The sequence below is a fragment of the Cupressus sempervirens genome, chromosome 3 (assembly GCF_028749045.1).
Source record: "Cupressus sempervirens isolate cs-2001-9-10 chromosome 3, ASM2874904v1, whole genome shotgun sequence".
Lineage (NCBI taxonomy): Eukaryota > Viridiplantae > Streptophyta > Pinopsida > Cupressales > Cupressaceae > Cupressus > Cupressus sempervirens.
This window is the reverse complement of record NC_143120.1, coordinates 488533939-488551671: the sequence shown is the minus strand read 5'-3', so window position 1 is coordinate 488551671 and position 17733 is coordinate 488533939. Positions and strand designations below refer to the sequence as shown.

The 17733-nt window shown below is 37.6% G+C and overlaps 1 protein-coding gene across 1 annotated transcript in view; it reads right to left on the bottom strand.

Annotated features, from left to right (window-relative positions):
* The window catches only part of LOC149567298 (uncharacterized), a 52466-nt gene extending 35383 nt beyond the window's left edge, over positions 1-17083 (bottom strand). The window contains exons 1-4 of the mRNA XM_089820470.1: positions 16781-17083; positions 15643-16523; positions 15460-15507; positions 15302-15371 (exon numbers count right to left, since the gene is read on the bottom strand). Coding sequence (XP_089676596.1) covers positions 15302-15371; positions 15460-15507; positions 15643-16446 — 922 coding nt within the window. The 5' untranslated portion in view covers positions 16447-16523; positions 16781-17083. The remainder of the gene's footprint in view (positions 1-15301; positions 15372-15459; positions 15508-15642; positions 16524-16780) is intronic.
* Positions 17084-17733: the final 650 nt, after the last annotated feature.

Below are 17733 nucleotides of genomic sequence, written 5' to 3'. Positions count from 1 at the left end.
AAAAATATACTCTGCAGGAAGTGACAAATTTCACACAAGAATCCATATCAAGAAAGATCCCTTTAATAGAAGCATTTCTAACAAATTGGCATCACCTCAGTTAAGGACAAAAGCAATTCAAGCTATTATAAATTCTCACAGTAGTTGGAAACTCCTCTATCCCTCCTCGGGCACATATATCCCCGTATCCAATTTGGATACATGTGGCCTAGAAAACCTTATTTTTTGAACCATGTTAAATACAATGTGATTTGATTGTTAAAAACATTTGACATAAGAATTGCAAAAATTAATTTATTTATTTTTAATGATTATGATTTTTTTTTTAAATTGGTATAAACAAAATCTACACCAAATGAGAAAGACAAATTAAATGTTTTCCTATTTTCATAGCCCATTTTGTGGGTTGCCTTCGAATGCAACTCTACTGTTTATGCATATTGTAAAGTGTTCGATTAACTTACAATTATTTATGGAGCATTTATGTGTCTATAATGAAAATCTCCTTTAATAACTTTGAAAAATGTGTTAAATACGTGTATGTGTTTTTTTATTAATGTCTTATCCAACCGTATCCATATTGGGGGTCTTAAAAATGGTTGTATATGTATCCAATACCATATTTGTATTTGTATTTGTATATGTGTCCATAATTTTTAAATTATGACAATGAAATTTGTGGTTTGTAGTTAAGGAGTACAATTAAACAATAGATTAAACAAACAATATAAATCCATCATAACAAACAACAAATTTATCAGTAATAACATAATAAGTACATGAACCACTACATTAAGCAAGATTCAACTCCCAAGAAGACTCTCTTTCGAAGCCCCTTCCCACCATTCATGTCGAGATTAAGATATGATAAACCAAAAAGATCAACATAGCAACCTCTTATTTACCTGATACCATATCAATAACTAATTGATCATGTAACTAACACTTGAATAAGAAATTTGCAGAAGACAGCAATGATTAAGGTTTCCCTTGCTTTTTCTACTAACTCTACACAAGTCTCGAAGGGATCACAGAGGGCGGATGGACATGATTCAAGTCCTATCAATGATTGTCCTCACACGAAATGGATGGATGAACAACGCCCTAGGGTGTCTGCATTTGGTGGTTGACTATTCTGATGAAACCTTTGGGGCACTACGAAAGGACTCACAAAGGGCTTCACCAAAAAAAATGTTGGAAGACAAAGATCAAGGGCAATGACTTTGGAATTAGGAGATAGAGATTCATGCAGCTAAGGTTTCACTACCCAAATCTAGATATGGCTTTGGGTTGCTTCACTGTTGTGATAAGTTGAATGGGGGTTTGGAGTTGTGAGCGAGTGGGCCAATTCTGTAGATTTTATGCGTGGAGTTGAGGTGGAAATGGCCCATAATGTTGTTGTCTTTTCTAAAATGGGACTGATCAGGCACTTCTAGGGTCTTTGGCCAAAGTTGGTTGATATTGATTTCTTAAGGTTTTTTATTGCACATGGTATTTGAAGATATCTAAGATAGGGATAAGATTTTATGTGACTTCATTTGGAGTTGAGAGAATGAGTTTACATTGATGTTGACATCTTGACATCCAGATTTTTTCCCTACTACTAGGGCTGATCAGGCACTTTAAGGGTCTTTGGCCAAGCTTGGTTAATCTTCGTGGATGGATTTTTGAAAGGACATGTTCAAAACTAACCAGTTGCTCAAGGTTTTATTATTGTAGTAATTGAAGATATCTAAGATAGGAATAAGATTTTATGTGACTGCATTTGAAGTTAGAAGGATAAGTTTCCATTGATGTTAAAACCTTGCTATCCGTATTTTTGCCCCTGTTACTAAAGTTTTTGATAGGTCCCACTTTGGTGAGGCTACCCAACCTACCTTAAGAATTTTGATTTGATTCTTGTTTTGAAGTTATCGAAGACTCTTTGGGTAGATATTTATGGTTCATCCAATCTTATGCACTCAACTTATGCTTGGGTTTTTGTTGAAATGGATATCATTGACGGCCTTTCGAAAGATGTCACAATTAAATCTTTTAAGGGTGGTTGTGGGGTGCAACCCTTGAATTTTGAGAGGGTTCCATTTTGATGTAGAAGATGCTTCAAAATTAGGCACATGGCATCACGTTATGTGCAATAGAGAATGGATAGAGTGCCTCGCAGTGGAAAGAGATTTCCCCCTATTATTATACAATGGAGAAGAAAAATGAGCAGCCTAAGTTGTGAATGGGAAGGAGAACGAAGACAAAATTGAGATGGAGAGGCTGCCATACTTTGGGGTTCCAACACAAGTAGTTCCTCCAACTTTAACTAATGTTGCCAATGTCAAGCTTGATATGGAGCATAATATCAAGAATGCAGCTGCAACACCAAAAGGTAGGGAGGAAAAATGACATGTTGGATTGCTAAATAAGGCAAAATGAATCTCTAACGAAATAAAGAAGGTTGCAAGGTAAGAGCAATTCAATTGTGGTGTAGGAGGGACCCCAGTTCAATGTCAAGGAGTGGCAGGAGAAGGTTGCCAAAGTGGAAGATGGTTGGGACATTGTGAAAGTTAAAAACAACAAAGTTCAGAAATCCTTTGAGATGATTGTGCAATCTTAATCTAAGGGAGAATCTAAGGTTTGATTTGGCTTGTCTTTTTGTGTTGTAATCTTGGCTTGTGCCTTCTTCTTTTTTGTTCATGGATATTGTATGTGCTATTGTATCTGCCACCACTTCCAAGATGGCAATTTCCCATTTTGTAACCCTTCCTTCATCCGAACTAGATTCATCCCAAATTCTTGTAACTCTTTACTTTTTATTAATAATAAAAAACATTATTTACTGACAATGAAAACTATCTAATCAAGAACTCAAAATGAGCATGAAAATTGAATTCATCTCAGCAGCTCTCTTTTGGGAAAGGAAATAAAATAGGTATTTCAATTGCCTAAAAGTCTAAGTTATCGGTACTCCCCTATTTTCCTTCAGATTCTAGTACGGTACGTATAAAAATCGGAATCATCCAAAAATCTCTATGGAATCAGACAAGGTTCCATTTTTAAAAGCCTCAAACCTCCGTGCCTTTTGCAAATCGTATCCAGTCATTTTAAAGTTGTCATGCCAATTTGACTTTGAATATGGGCTTTGACATGGTAATTTGACTTAAACTTCCATCAAATTTGGGGCTAACAACATCTGAGATCCTTGTTTTTCACCCGTGTTTTTGCAGACAAATGAAGCACACAGACGGAGCAACCTGGGATGAGACATTCGTTCAGAGAGACGAACAGAACACACGATCTTGTTGTAGACGGACGGAGCAGCCTGGGACGACGGTGCAAATAGTTTTATTGCAGACGAACAGAGCAACCTGCATAGACGGTCGAGTATACCTGGTTTGGTTTTGATTTTTTTAAGCAAACATTTAATTGATGAAAGTTTTACAATGTTTATATAATACCTGATTTATGTTTTAGTAGATTGCATATATTATTTATGGCACAATTTATACACTGATTTAGACTTTTCGTATTTAATATTTATGCATATAATTATATAATATTATAATATTCTCATATCATATAGCCCCTATTTAGGATTTTAATTTTTTCTATCATAAAAATTAAACTTTAAAATACTAAATATAGTTTTATAAATAATAAATAATAATAGTAGATTGCATATAATATTATATATTTTTAAATATTAAACTTTAAAATACATACACATATATTTATTGATTTTTACATTTTTTTTGTACCGACGTACCCAAACATACCCAGACCACCCTCCCAAAAAGTTGTTGTACCCACATACCGTACCCATGTATCCGTATCTGTGCCCATACCTATAGTGGCAACTTAGCTAAAAAGTCAAATCAATAAAGAGCACTTTAGATTTACAGTGGAACTGGTGGAACTGGATAAATACTTGTTATGGGTACTTTGTAAGGACAGAAATATTTCTGTGCCAAAAGAAACATTTTGAATGAAATATTATTCATTAAGTTGAAGGAATGCTTGTGTAATTCTTAGTGGAGCCCAATACCGTTAGAGTTGGCATATGAAATATTATTTTTTCTGAAATTTGAGTCCCCTCAAATTTATCTTAGCTCTCAATAGTTGCAGCGAGGAGATTATTGTAGCTGATTTAATAACTTGAAGGGCCAATGATGATCAGCTGGAGCATTCAGTGTTGACTGTATTGAAACCTTGTTGTGAATATTCATTTGGGCCTGAGCTTGATCCCGAATAATGACTATTCAAGGTTTTGAATGTGTAATGGCTGTGGATTGCCTTGAATGGGCAATTCTTTGAAGATAGATTGCTTAGTATGGTCACCGATGATTTGTCTTTGATTTCTACTGCTGCAACATTCAAGAGCAAATTCATTTTGGTGAAGTATAGCTGCATCAAACCTATCCATATCCAAGCCTCACAGTTGAAGACAATGCGACTGGTGTAATTTGTGGAATGAAAGCAATTGATGCCAATGGTTTGTGGTGACTGGAGCTGCATATCTGAGATGCTCATCTCTGTGGCAAGCCCAAGTATTTCTGAAGGAAGGGACATTCACCTGGTTTGAAGAAAGAACCTGCTATCCTTCATTTGGAAATTGAAGTCAGATAGTTGGTAACTGTTGTGTAATTTGGTGCAACATTTTATTTCTGTTCTGTTATCACTTTGCTTACAAATTTACATTGCAAATATGCAAATCTGAAACAACTTAGCTAGCAAACAGAATGCATACATTGGTGAAAACTTGGAAAATGTATTGTTGTTTCCTCTTCTTCAATTCAACAAACAGAAAACCATATAATTCAAACAAAAGAACAGAGAACAAATCCATATTGAAGGAAGTGAGGAAAGTGTTTGACAAAATTATAGCTGCTGAGGGCAAGGGACAAGTTTTGAATATTAAACGCACTGCAAGTGTGTGTCTACATACCTAAGGATGGTACGTGTGATTCATGATTAAATTTGGGCAAGAAATATTAAGGGCCCTTCCAAATAGTCAAAAGTCAAAAGAGTTGAAGATGAAGATTCCATTCCTTTCAAACTAGAACCATGAAATAAGAAAAACTGCATGCAATAAAAAGTATCAACATACTGTTCGCCAACTCTTCATACCATTTCCCTTGTCAATTCATCCTCTAAACAAACTTCAAAAATTCAAAATCTCTAAATGATCATATATAAAGGTATAAATGATAAAATAAATTCATGCAAAAAAAACAATAAGAAGTGCATAACAATCAAAATTTCCATGAAAACAATCTCTATTCTTCATGACTATTTGACCTGCAGGCCCCTATAATCTCAAAATTTTGCATTTATGCAGAATAATGCAAATACAAAGGAGCCAAGAATGAGAGGGTCAGCTTCTTTCATGTAGACAACACAGTTATTCGCACTCCCTTTTTAGCACATGTTGTCAACAACATAAATTTGCGTGCTATACCATTGTAGACTTATCCTCTCATCATCGCACTTACTTCCGTGCTTAATGGAGGATAACCCATATCTGGTGGACATGTGCCTAGTTGTATGACTTATCATATTGCTAACTTCTATGGATTCTAGAAGCTCTTCAGAGGTCTTTATATACAGGCACTCCTCGTGTACTTTCATATGGCATATTGAATGAATATATCGTCACTCTGATCATACTCTCTCTTTGGTCTACTGTTGTGTTTGTATTTGAGTTCCTTGGTCTTGGGTGAATTCTACCCTAAGGCAAATTCTTACATGGTATCAGAGCTCAAGGAGATTCTCTACACAGTCGTTCGAGACCGTTCATACTTCAGCACCTCGACCCGAATCCGGAGTATCTGCAAAAATTGGGAGCATCTAGAGCAAGATCTAACTTCGTCATTGCGTTTGGAATGTCAATTTGGTGAAGATAGATTATAAATTTACCTATTTTGGGCTAAAGTTGATCGTGAGGCAAAAAAAATTTGCAAACCGGCACCCAAAGGCACCGATTTGCAAATTGGGTATGATCTAATTTGATCTACGAATTTATTTCAGATCTGAATTTAATTTTAATCTCTCCAATTTTTGTTTGAAAAAAAAAAATTCGAAAAATTATTCTGCCCAGTCAGGCTAGCAGGGAAAAAAAAAATTTGCAAAACCGGGCAGTCACACCCCGGCTTGCAGACTATTTATTAATTTGGCAGGCACCTTATCAATTCGGCGGGCTTCTCTATTTATTCTGGTTAACTCTGCTAAATCCGGCCTTCATTCAATATTCTTACCAGCAGCCAAGGCAACAAATCCAGCTAACAATCCGACCAATCGGCGAAGCCCACTACATCTAGTGGTTGTTCATTTGTTTTAAGTGCTGCGAAGTGTTGGTTTTAAATCACATTGCATGCAATTTACCCACGAATGTGGGATAAAACATTATAACACTACCCACCATATAACAGTCCAGCGCCGAAAAACCAAACTCCGGCAACGACAACTTGCAATTTCCGATGGACAGTGCTGATTTCCAGTGCCAACGTGTACACCACAGTTGACACGCAACAACCGCAGCACGAAGACACACGCTGCATTTTTATTCACTAAGCATTGCCACATCCGGACAGCTGACACAGTGCCTCACCCGTCCCAGTCAGTAGACAGCCAAGGTCCAATCAGCCCCACATGGCATTGCCACCTCTGCCCACCTGTTGCCATGTCACACAGTGACTTTCCAGACACATCAGCAACACATGGAAGACACGTCATCTTTCGTACATCCGACTATGCGGCCCGATCAGCGAATCTGTACATCGTACTTTGCCATGCCATCCATTTGTATAGGTTGTACGATGCTAACATCATCATGATGCCATACTGACGTCATCACTAGGCTTGGGGTCAGTGACGTCATCATTCTACGACCATAAATTTGACAATCGTTTGACCATCATTCTAGGGCAAATTTGAATTGTTGCGATGTTTGTATGACCGTCAAATTTAACCCCGTCTTTTGCTGATGCAATCCCTCTCCAGATTGATTTTTGATTTTGCAGTCTAACTTTGGGAGGCCATATCTCAATCATCCGGACTCCAAATCAGGTGCGATTTTTTTTGAAATTGGGTAGAATTTCCTAAACTTTTCAGTGGTGTAGCTTTTTTCTGATTTTGATGCACGGATTTGTTAGAAATTGTGTCTTTTGGCGACTATACCTGTCTAATCCTGCATTTTGCAACTTCAAATGCTCCGTACAGGCTTATCTAGATACGAAAACAGGTTCCGTTTTTTTTTGAAAGTGTGTTATTTTTCGTCTACTTTCCAAATCTGGAATCAGATTGTAGGGTTGTGTGGACAAAAGTGTCACTTTTAGAAATAGGGTCTTTCTTTGCTTTGTATTACTTCAAATTGTTGTACATTGTAAAGTTCCAAATTTCTAATCTTTCAAGAGGTTGTAACAAGCAAAATCAGAAGTCCACAAAGGCCAAAATTGGCAAGTGGCCATTGTAATCGCACTACTTATAAAGTGTTAAAAGCATCTATTTTGGGGGGGTTTCTTGATTTAGTGAAAAGGGGGGGTGTTCTTGGTGTTGTGTTCCTTCTTTTCTGCAATTTTCTTTCATTTTCTGCATTATGGAAAATTTTAAGTTTCCAAAATTAACTCCATATAACTATGTTACATGGTCCATCAAAATGTGGTATCATTTAATGCACAATGGAGTTTCTCAATATGTCGATCGTACCCTTCCTAAACCAGCAGGTGATAATGTATCAACAAGTGATATTTCAGCTTGGGTGGCAATAGAAAGAAAAGCCCTAGGTGACATATGTTTGGGGGTTGATGACAAGATCATGTATCAAATTAGAAGTCTTCTACACCCAAGGAAGCTTGGGATACCCTCAAAAACCTATATGGGAAAGTGTCTGAAGAGGATGTTTTCAAAATTGAAGATGAGCTTGTCTCCTTAGATCTTAAGTCATTTGATTCTATATAGGATTTCATCATCAAGGTGAATGAATTAAGAACAAAGCTTACTGACTGTGGGAGTTCTATCAAAGATGACAAATTGATCTATCTCATACATAATAAGCTGCCATCAGAGTATTCCACATTTGTTTCTTCTTATAACACCTCAAAGACTACATTAGGGTCTGCCTATAAGAAAGTCTCCTTTGATGAATATGTTGATTTGTTGGATACAGAAGAGAAGTTGAAATCAATGGGGATTCTCAATTCACCTAAGTCTAAAGCATTGGTGGCCAATAATTAGGTTTCTCAAAATTCAGTTGGACGGTCTTCAAATAAAGGAAAGGGTAAGAATAAGAAGTGGAAGAAGAAAAAATCAGAGGATGCAGAAAAGACAACACCACAATCCAATCAACAAGGCAAGTCTTCCTCAAGTTCCAACAAGAAGGGGGACAACAATAATAAGAACAAAAAAAAAGTGTGCTTATTGCAAGAAAATGGGTCACGAAGAACATGAGTGTTATCATAAGAAGATTGATGAGTTGACCTCTATCATGAAGAAACATAATGTTCCACTGCCTAATGCTTATAAGGATAAAGGGTCTTCTTCAGATTCTAAGGGCAAATGGCAAGCACTCATGGCAAATTCAAATTCTTCAAAGGAATGGATTCTTGACTCTGGTGCCTTATATCACATGGGTTCTTCAAAAGAGGATTTTTCTTCATTGAAGCAGTCAAAGGTACCACAAATCTTCGTGGGAGATGATACCAAAATGGAAGTTGAAGGAAAAGTAAACGTGGAGATGGAAAATGGAGAGTTTTAAGATGTTCTCTATGTTCCAAACCTAAGTTCAAATCTCCTATCAATCTACCAAATCACTCACCTTGGAGATGGTCATAGAGTTGAGTTCCTTCCTAACTCAGTACAGGTGCACAGTCTAAAAGACGACTCATTGGTTGCAGTGGGGAAAGTGAATCATGACAAAAAGTTGTACTCTTTCTCCCATTTTGTGCCCAAGTCTCCTTCAAAAGCCTTGTTATCTCAATCCAATTCAACAATGCAGTTATGGCATGAGCGGTTTGGTCATCTTGCCTTCCGCTATCTTCAACAACTTTGCTTAAATAAAATGGTCAAAGGTCTACCAACAATCAACTTTTCCACAGGTGAATGTTCAACAGATTCAGTGGATATGCTTCTAGAGGAGAAGTTACAGAAAGGGAAGTCTTCAAGAGCAACAGTTGTTCTACAGATGGTTCACATGGTATTAGCAGGACCTTTTACAGTGACAACAGTCAGTCAAGGTCGCTACATACTTGCCTTCATTGATGAATTTTCAAGGTACACTTGGGTCTACTTTCTTCATCATAAGAATGAAGTGTTGGACAAATTTCTAGCCTTCAAGAATCATGTTGAACAGAAATCGAGCAAAACCATCAAAGTTCTCCGAATGGATTATGAAAGCAGATATGTGAACAGAAGACTTACAGACTTTTGCAGACTTGAGGGAATTAATCTTCAGAATCCACCGGCATTCGGTCCGCATAAGACAGATGTCGCAGCATTGAGGATCCGAACTCTTAAGTCTATGGCAAGTTGCATGATATAAGCCAAGTCTCTAGATCCATCACTTGAAGTCAAAGCAATTAGTAGTGCCACTCACATTGTTAACAGGTCTCCTCATCTAGCCTTAGATGGCAAGACTCCTTTTGAGGCATGGTGCGGCAGAAAACCTATTGTGACACACTTCCAAGTCTTCGGTTGTCCTGCATGGGCAAAGATATCTTCCAACGGATGCAAGGCACAGTCACCTCAGCCTTGTACTTTCATTGGTTATGAAGACGGTGTGAAGGCATATAGACTCATGGATCTAGAGACACATCAGATTTTTGTGGAGAAGGATGTACACTTTGAGGAAAGATCAACCAGCTTGTCCTCTAATCCTCTCCGCACATCATATCGTGTGGAAATTGATAGTGACACCAGTGATAGTGTTTCAACAGATTCAGACACGTGGGGTTCTATCGACAGTTGCAACGAGAGGTCACTACATCAGTCCAGTCCACATGCATATATCACCACAGTGATAGGTCCAGCACTGGAGGGTACATCCAGTCTTCCAGGTCCAGCTTTAGTGACAGATTTGGGGGAAAGTATTGATGATCGGCCTCTTCTTCTTGATGCAAAAGCACCTTCTTTAGTTGTCACGAGGGCTCCATCCGACCCTCTCGTTCATTCTCTACATGATTGATTGTTACAAGTTGAAGTGATTGTGGATACTTATGATCAGCAGTTACAGAGGGGTTCTTCATCAGCTAAGGAGACAGACAATTCTTTGAGACAAGTTATTCAACCAGTTGAGCAGGTTTCAAAGACATCACTTATCCATGGGATTCTTTCCATGCACAACAGAATCGTCTCATTTGTACCTTTGGCCTTGCTTCTTCCTAAGGGGAGGAACATCATTCTACAGTCTTGGATCAGCTTCTTTATCGGAGCAGTCAATGGCAGGCATTCTTCTTTAGGGGGGGGGGAGGCGGGGGAGCCTATCCTGTCTTTCTTCCTCTTCTCATTTTTCTCTATTGTATACACTGGATGTATGTCGTAATGGGGGGGGTCTTGATTACTCCATCCATCCATACATCGTATGTGTTTTTCATCTCTCTTATTGGGGGAGGGTTTTTCCCATGAGGTTTTCCCTCTTTCTCGACTTTATGAGCGATTGCATTTCATTATGTACATGGGTACCTAACATGTCCTAGTAGCCGGGACCCATCATGCACTTCATCCCAGATTTTGTAAGCTTAAGGGCATTCCCCTAAGTTGCACTTAAGGGGGGGTGTTGGTGTAAATAAGTATTTACTATTTACACTTTACTTAAGTTTACTTACATTAATGTATTATTTTATTATATTGCATTATTTTATTATTTATTTAGGTGAGACACTTAGGAGTTTGTGTACTCTCATGGGTTGTCATGTTCACAACACAGAAGTACGCAACTCTAATTCAGCACATGGTGTCTACAACACTGGAGTTTGCATCATTCACTGAGTTGTCATGTAGACAACACAGTTATTCGCACTACCTTTTTAGCACATGTTGTCAACAACAAAAATTTGCGTGCTACACCATTGTAGGCTTATCCTCTCATCATCGCACTTACTTCCGTGCTTAATGGAGGATAACCCATATCTAGTGGACATGTGCCTACTTGTATGACTCGTCATGTTGCTGACTTCTATGCATTCTAGAAACTCTCCAGAGGCCTTTATATGCAAGCACTCCTAGTGTACTTTTATATGGCATATTGAATGAATATATCGTCATTCTAATCGTACTCTCTTTGGTCTACTGTTGTGCTTGTGTTTGAGTTCTTTGGTCTTGGGTGAATTCTGCCCTAAGGCAAATTCTTACAAAGAGACATGTGTCATGTGTCATGCCTCATGTCTCATGTCTCATGCGAAGAGGCATGCATTTGGAAATATGAAAAGACTTGTTTTTGGAAATTGAAGAGACCTTCGGTTGTGATGTGAAGAGTCTCTCAATTCTATATATATAAATCAAGTGGAAAGTGTTGTACTTGTCTATTTATTATGAATAACAGAAATATTTTGTTGGTGTGGCTAAGTTTTTCCCTTCAAGTGGAAGGGTTTTCCCAAGATAATCTTGTGTCTTTTGTATCTATTTTGATCTTCTTTATTGTTGTTTATCAATATTTTCTAAACCAAACTTTAACATGGTATTAGAGTCGAGTTTGATAACAGCAATAAAGGAGAATGCATAAGGCCAAATGTGATAGCTATGAGAGAAATACATGATACATGCATGCCTTTATTGATTCAGTTTCCTTTCATATGTATTATTCCTATTCGAGATGTGTCCTTTCTCCATTCATAATATACTTCAAGTTGGGAAACTTTCTGGTTTAGCTGTTGGTTCCTAGTCAGAGACATATGCTTTATGTCATTCATTGGACGCTCTTACACGTATTGGAAAGGGGTGTTGTATGACTGCAAAGTTCAATTGTATATTTCCTATTTTTGTGGCATTGTTATTATGTTTTTGTCTAGCCAGAGCATCTTCTATCAGCTCATATTTATTCACTATCGCCCATGTGTAAAGCCTTCTCAGCATATGACATGGCATTCATGTTGGTGATTCTCTGCTACTCATAGTTCTTTTCATGTCACATGGGGTTTATGCTCTGCACTCACGACACCTCTTTTATGTGTAGATTGAAAGTTCAATGTTTGTCTAGCTGCTCGTCTTGCCTTATAACATTCAAGAATTATTCCATCTTTTTTGTTTCTCGGCGGAAGCATACATATCATCATCGATGTGTTAAAAGGAAGCGAGAACATGTGAAGTGCATGCTCATAAATACGGCATCTCTCTGAAATCATTTCTTTTTGGGTGAATGTCAAATCATCTGAGAACGATATTACTCAATCAAGTTGGTATCTATTTTAATTAATGATTGTTAGTAGTACATGGATCAAATGTGCGTACAAGTTAAGAGATAAGTAGAAATTTTCTTCAGTAATTTTTTATCTCTATTTTTTCAGAACCTTTGAATAATTCCTTCAGTATATTGTTCTTTATGGTGGTATCATTTCTATTGGTATTTGATCAAATACATCAGATCAATTTGGCACCAAATAGTTGCCCAAAACTATCCAGAATTAATTCACGTCTCTATTCTTCAATGCTCTAATCACTAGTTTCGCAAAGGAGGCACCAACAGGAAATTCAAGATCAGTTTTCAGTTCCAGAATTTAGCTGCAAGGAAATAACGTGTGAGTATGTGCAGTCAATCCGTATTTAGAGAGAGCCATGTTTATTGGCAGTCAATCTGCTGGAAGAACACACCAACAACCAATGTGTAAGGTTCTAGATCAGTACACGTATAAAGATACATTGTTTGGAACAGCTGACCAATAATTTTTTTCACTATGAACGGCAGAAGAAAACTGGACTACAAAGAGATAAGTATTCTATGGTTATATCTTGGAATATTGTTTTTTGGAAATAGTGATTGTTTTTAGCATTGATCTCTATAAATCTCTTCATAATAAGTTTGATCTTATGAGTCATTATTAATCCCTCATGATTGCGGGACAAGAAGCAGTAGGATGATGAAGAGATTATATGCAGATGGGGACACTGCTTATACTCATGGAACTGAATTGATGTTGCACATCTTCATAAAAGAGGAGATCATATACAAGTGGGGACTTTTCAGCTTCAGCAAGACGTTACGTATCAAAGGAAGATGGTTCGGGTCTATGTCAAATTGGAATTAGCTATGTCTATGTCTACTGAAGTGGGGACTTTGAATAATTCCTTCAGTCTATGTCAAATTGGAATTAGCTATGTTTGTGTCTAATGAAGTGGGGACTTTGAATAATTCCTTTAGTCTATGTCAAATTGGAATTAGCTATCTCATTGTGGTGATCAAAGTTGTCCCTAATGAGAGGGAGTCCATGTTGAGAGAGAATCTTAGCCACTCTTAAACAGACTTCTAAAATTCAAAATGCTCTTGTTCAACCCACTGCAAGTAGGTATGGTGGACCACCCTCTGCGAGTAGGCATGGTGGAAATGCATTCTTCTCTGGGACAAGTCTAAGCTGAAAGCCCTCATTCCACCCTCTACGAGTAGGTATGGTGGATCACCCTCTATGAGTAGGCATGGTGGAAAAACATTCTTACTTAGGAGAAGTCTAAGATGAAAGCCCCTATTCCACTCTCTACGAGTAGCTATGGTGAACCACCCTCTGCAAGTGGGCATGGTGGAAGTCATGTGTGTGACTCCATGACTTAAATTTTATGCACTAAACAAGTCACCGTTCGATTATGTCATGTCAAGATAACATGTTTTAATGAGAATTGGTATGATGAGAATTTGTCAATGACATCTTTGGTTGCAGATATGTGTGTCAGTTATACTAAAGATTCTCTCTTGCTAAGAGGGAGTGTTGAAGATTGTAGCTGCTATAGAGATATTTATCTCTAATTTTGCTATATATTGTTGCTACATGTTAAAAATGGGATAATATGTATATATTGTGTTAACAGCTGGAGTAGATTTTTATAATATTTATTTGAGATAATATTATATAAAGAGACTTGTGACATGCGTCATGCGAAGAGGCATGCATTTCGAAATATGAAAATACTTGTTTTTGAAAATTGAAGAGACCTCTGATTGTGATGTGAAGAGTCTCTCAATTCTATATATATACATCAAGTGGAAAGCATTGTACTTGTCTATTTATTATGAATAAAACATATATTTTGCTGGTGTGATTGGGATTTTCCTTCAAATGGAAGTTTTTCCTCGGATAATCTCGTGTCTTTTGTATCTATTTTGATGTTCTTTATTGTTGTTTATCATTATTTTCTGGACTAAACTTTAACAAAATGCAGTGTAACACCAGTGTTGGGGTACGTTGAGACCAGTTTCCAGGATAGGGGGGCAAAGGGCCTCGATTTTGAGACGTGAGGGGATGGCAGCAACAAGGCGAGGTGTTCTTGCATACTATTCATATGGAACTTGAAAAACTAGTTATGAAATGATGTTTCAGTATAATATACCAAATTGAACTACTTGAACATAGCAAAATTATCACTCAAACCAGAACCATTGAACATTCAACATAGTAACATAGTACGTATCCAGTAATAACATTCAAGAATCAAAATTCTCAAGTATCCTTCCTGGTGGTGACGTGTTGCGGAATGGCAGAGGTGGGGGGACTTGGGTCCTCCAGTACCCAATGCGGGGACATCTCAAGGACAGGTACTTTGAGGTTGTTGGCGGGGTGGGGGCGAGTCCTCAGGTTTCATTGTCAAAATACCAAGATAGTGCACAACATCAAATTATTAGTGATGCAAAATGATGTAATTTACATGCTTCTACTCATTTTAAATGCAGCCTATTTTATGCATGACATTTTAATATTTATACAGCAGATTATAAACAAAATCCAGGCAGACCAAAACAAACTCCAGCATGATCTTACCAAGCATGTGATATTTTTTCTAGGCACCATGAGATAAGTTGTAAAAATTTGCGATTAGGGTCTTTAGAACACTGGCTCTCAGATAAACTCATACCATGTTTCTTGGTCTACATATCTAGAGGAAAGTTTACCAGATGACAAATCTATTAGAACTACTAGATAATGCTTCTACATGAAGACTATGATATATGAGTATTTTCCACAAGCAAATGTAACAAGTTTATCCCTACTGCATTCTGTATCATCAACAAGAAGTTTCATCAGCAATGATCTTTCATGGGAAAAAAATGACAATTTGGAAAATCCATTCAAGCATATAAAGATAATACACTGATAAAAAAGGAACTTGGATTTAAAACACGTACCACTGATGTACGCATTGAATTTTTTGACTTGCTGTCCCATATGAGCATCAACCTCATCGAGCTTCCTTGCCTGTATAAATATGTTAAAAGCAAGGTTAGAGCTTTTTAAATAAAAGCAACAAATCAAATTTAGAAAAACAAATAAGACACAACATCACCTTTAATTTCCGGTACTTAGCATGTAATTTTGAGTAATTCTTCTCTATCTGTGGGAGAAATTAGTTTTTCGACACAAGTGATGTGATATTAGTTCAATTCAAAGCATAGCAAACTGAAAGAGAATTTGAATAGTTCATTAAGCATGGTACACAGAATTTTAACAACTTAGAGACCGAATCAACCTCTGTTATAGAAATTGCAACACCATCATCCTCATCGAAGTTATCATCGTTCTTCTGGCACTTGTGCAAGGAGTTGTCTTTCATACCCAACGCATTTGGGCGGCCATCATCATCAGAAATGTGGTGCATTTCCTGCGTAAGGTTGATAGCAGGTGTGTTGGGGACAGAATTGCTACCTGTTTCAACAACTTCAGCTTCTGTCCGTGGCAACAAGGACCCTTGGGGGGGACGACTTGTAGCTGTTAGATCGCATGCTTTGTCGAGATTTTTCTTCAAGCAAGCATCAGCCATGTCGTGATTTTTTACAGTAGAAGATCCAGCAGCAGTGCTACTTTGGACACGACTCCGCTTGCTTCTTCTCACTTGACTACCGTCCCCATCTGAACTCCTCGTAGCTACATTTTTATGCTTCGTTGCCGTAAAATCTACTTCTACAACAGCATTTGCCGCACGAAGCTTCTCATTTTCCGGCTGCTCGTTGTCCAGGGTATCTTGTACACCTTTTGATCGTATTCTTCTGCTCCTCCTTTTAGACGGATTTTCGCCATCTGGCTCTGCCTCAACAGCATTTTCCTTGCCAGGATGTTTGCCCCTGCTTCTCACCCTTTTCGAAATAACAAGGTCATTCATCGGGGCAGTGCCACTGCCATTTCCATTATTTTCAACAATGGTGCACTTTCGAGACCGGGGAGAGCTCTTCTCAATTGACCTCTGATTATTACTAGTAACCGAACAAGAATTCAATATGGATGTCAGTGACCTCTCAACTCCTGCAGACGTCTTTTTGTTTTTTCTCTGGCCCATTTTTGAAGAAAACTACAAAGAACTCAACTGGATTCCCGTCCATGCCAAAATCAAAACTCTTCAGTCCAACCCAAATCCTGCACGCACAAGCACAGAGAACGCCCATTCAGCTGAAATAGGGTTCCATTTAAAGTTTTAATGGCGAAATACAATGCCCTGCTACAAAACCCTAATTTGCAGTAACATGATCCCGTTTTGTGCAAAAGACATCTGTGAAAGAAAGGGCAGAAATACAACTGTTTGGAACGCCGGAATAAATGTGTGAAAGCGAACACATCTGGTTTTCATTTGATTAGTTGGAGAGATTGAAAGAAAGGGCAGAAAAAACACTCACCGTCTGAGAGCGGGAAGCCATACACGATGTGAAGGGAAGCTGTGCATATGCTAATGACAGATCGGATGAGTGAGCGAGGGCGCGTTGTTGGGTGTGTAAACGAGTAAAATGACGAAAGGCGAATTCACGCTGATTAACCAAAAATCATTTGCATTACATAAAACCATTCCGTCCTTTCTAGCCGTTGGCCGAAGAGGATTTTAAACTACAAAGCTGCCGCCTCCTTTGGGAAGCCTCTAGCCACTTTTTTTTAGCCACATCCTTGGGACACCTTTCCCAAGTTTCTTGTATCACCTCTTTTGTCATTGTGTAATTTGGTGGTACTTTATTTGTAGGGCTTTTTGTGGTGAATCTTCATAATTGGGGATTCTATTTCTTAATTCGTAATTTGGCGAATATAATTTACATATGAGGTCAATTATGTTGTCGAGATATTAAATAGTTTAATTCCAAATCTTAGGCTAATCACTCATTAGTTTGCACATAATTGGTTCCAAATCTTAGTCCAATTGTTAATGTAATCTACATTTAGGACATTAATTTTTCAAAAAAATCGCTAGTCTTTCCCTTATGTTTTCTTATTTGACAATGTTATTTCGTCCTTAGAGTAAAATAATATTTTCTTTGGAGTTGAGCATCGCCTACCATTGTACCAACACGTCTCCAACTATCCTTGTTTAGCCAACTATTTTATATATTGAGTTTTGGGACATGTGTCTTGATTTCAATAAGACTTAGACTTTATTATGCCAAGAGGCATATACAATGGGAGCAACAATTCTCAGCAAGAGAATATTCCAAGGAATAATTCGTGTAATGAAAAAAAATTGGTGAGAGTTACAAACGAAATTCACTTTTAAAAATTAATTTAAAATAGTAAATGTCATTTGGCATTCACGAAAATGTTGAAAACCAAATTACAATGTGTAATGTCATTTGGCAATCATAATTAT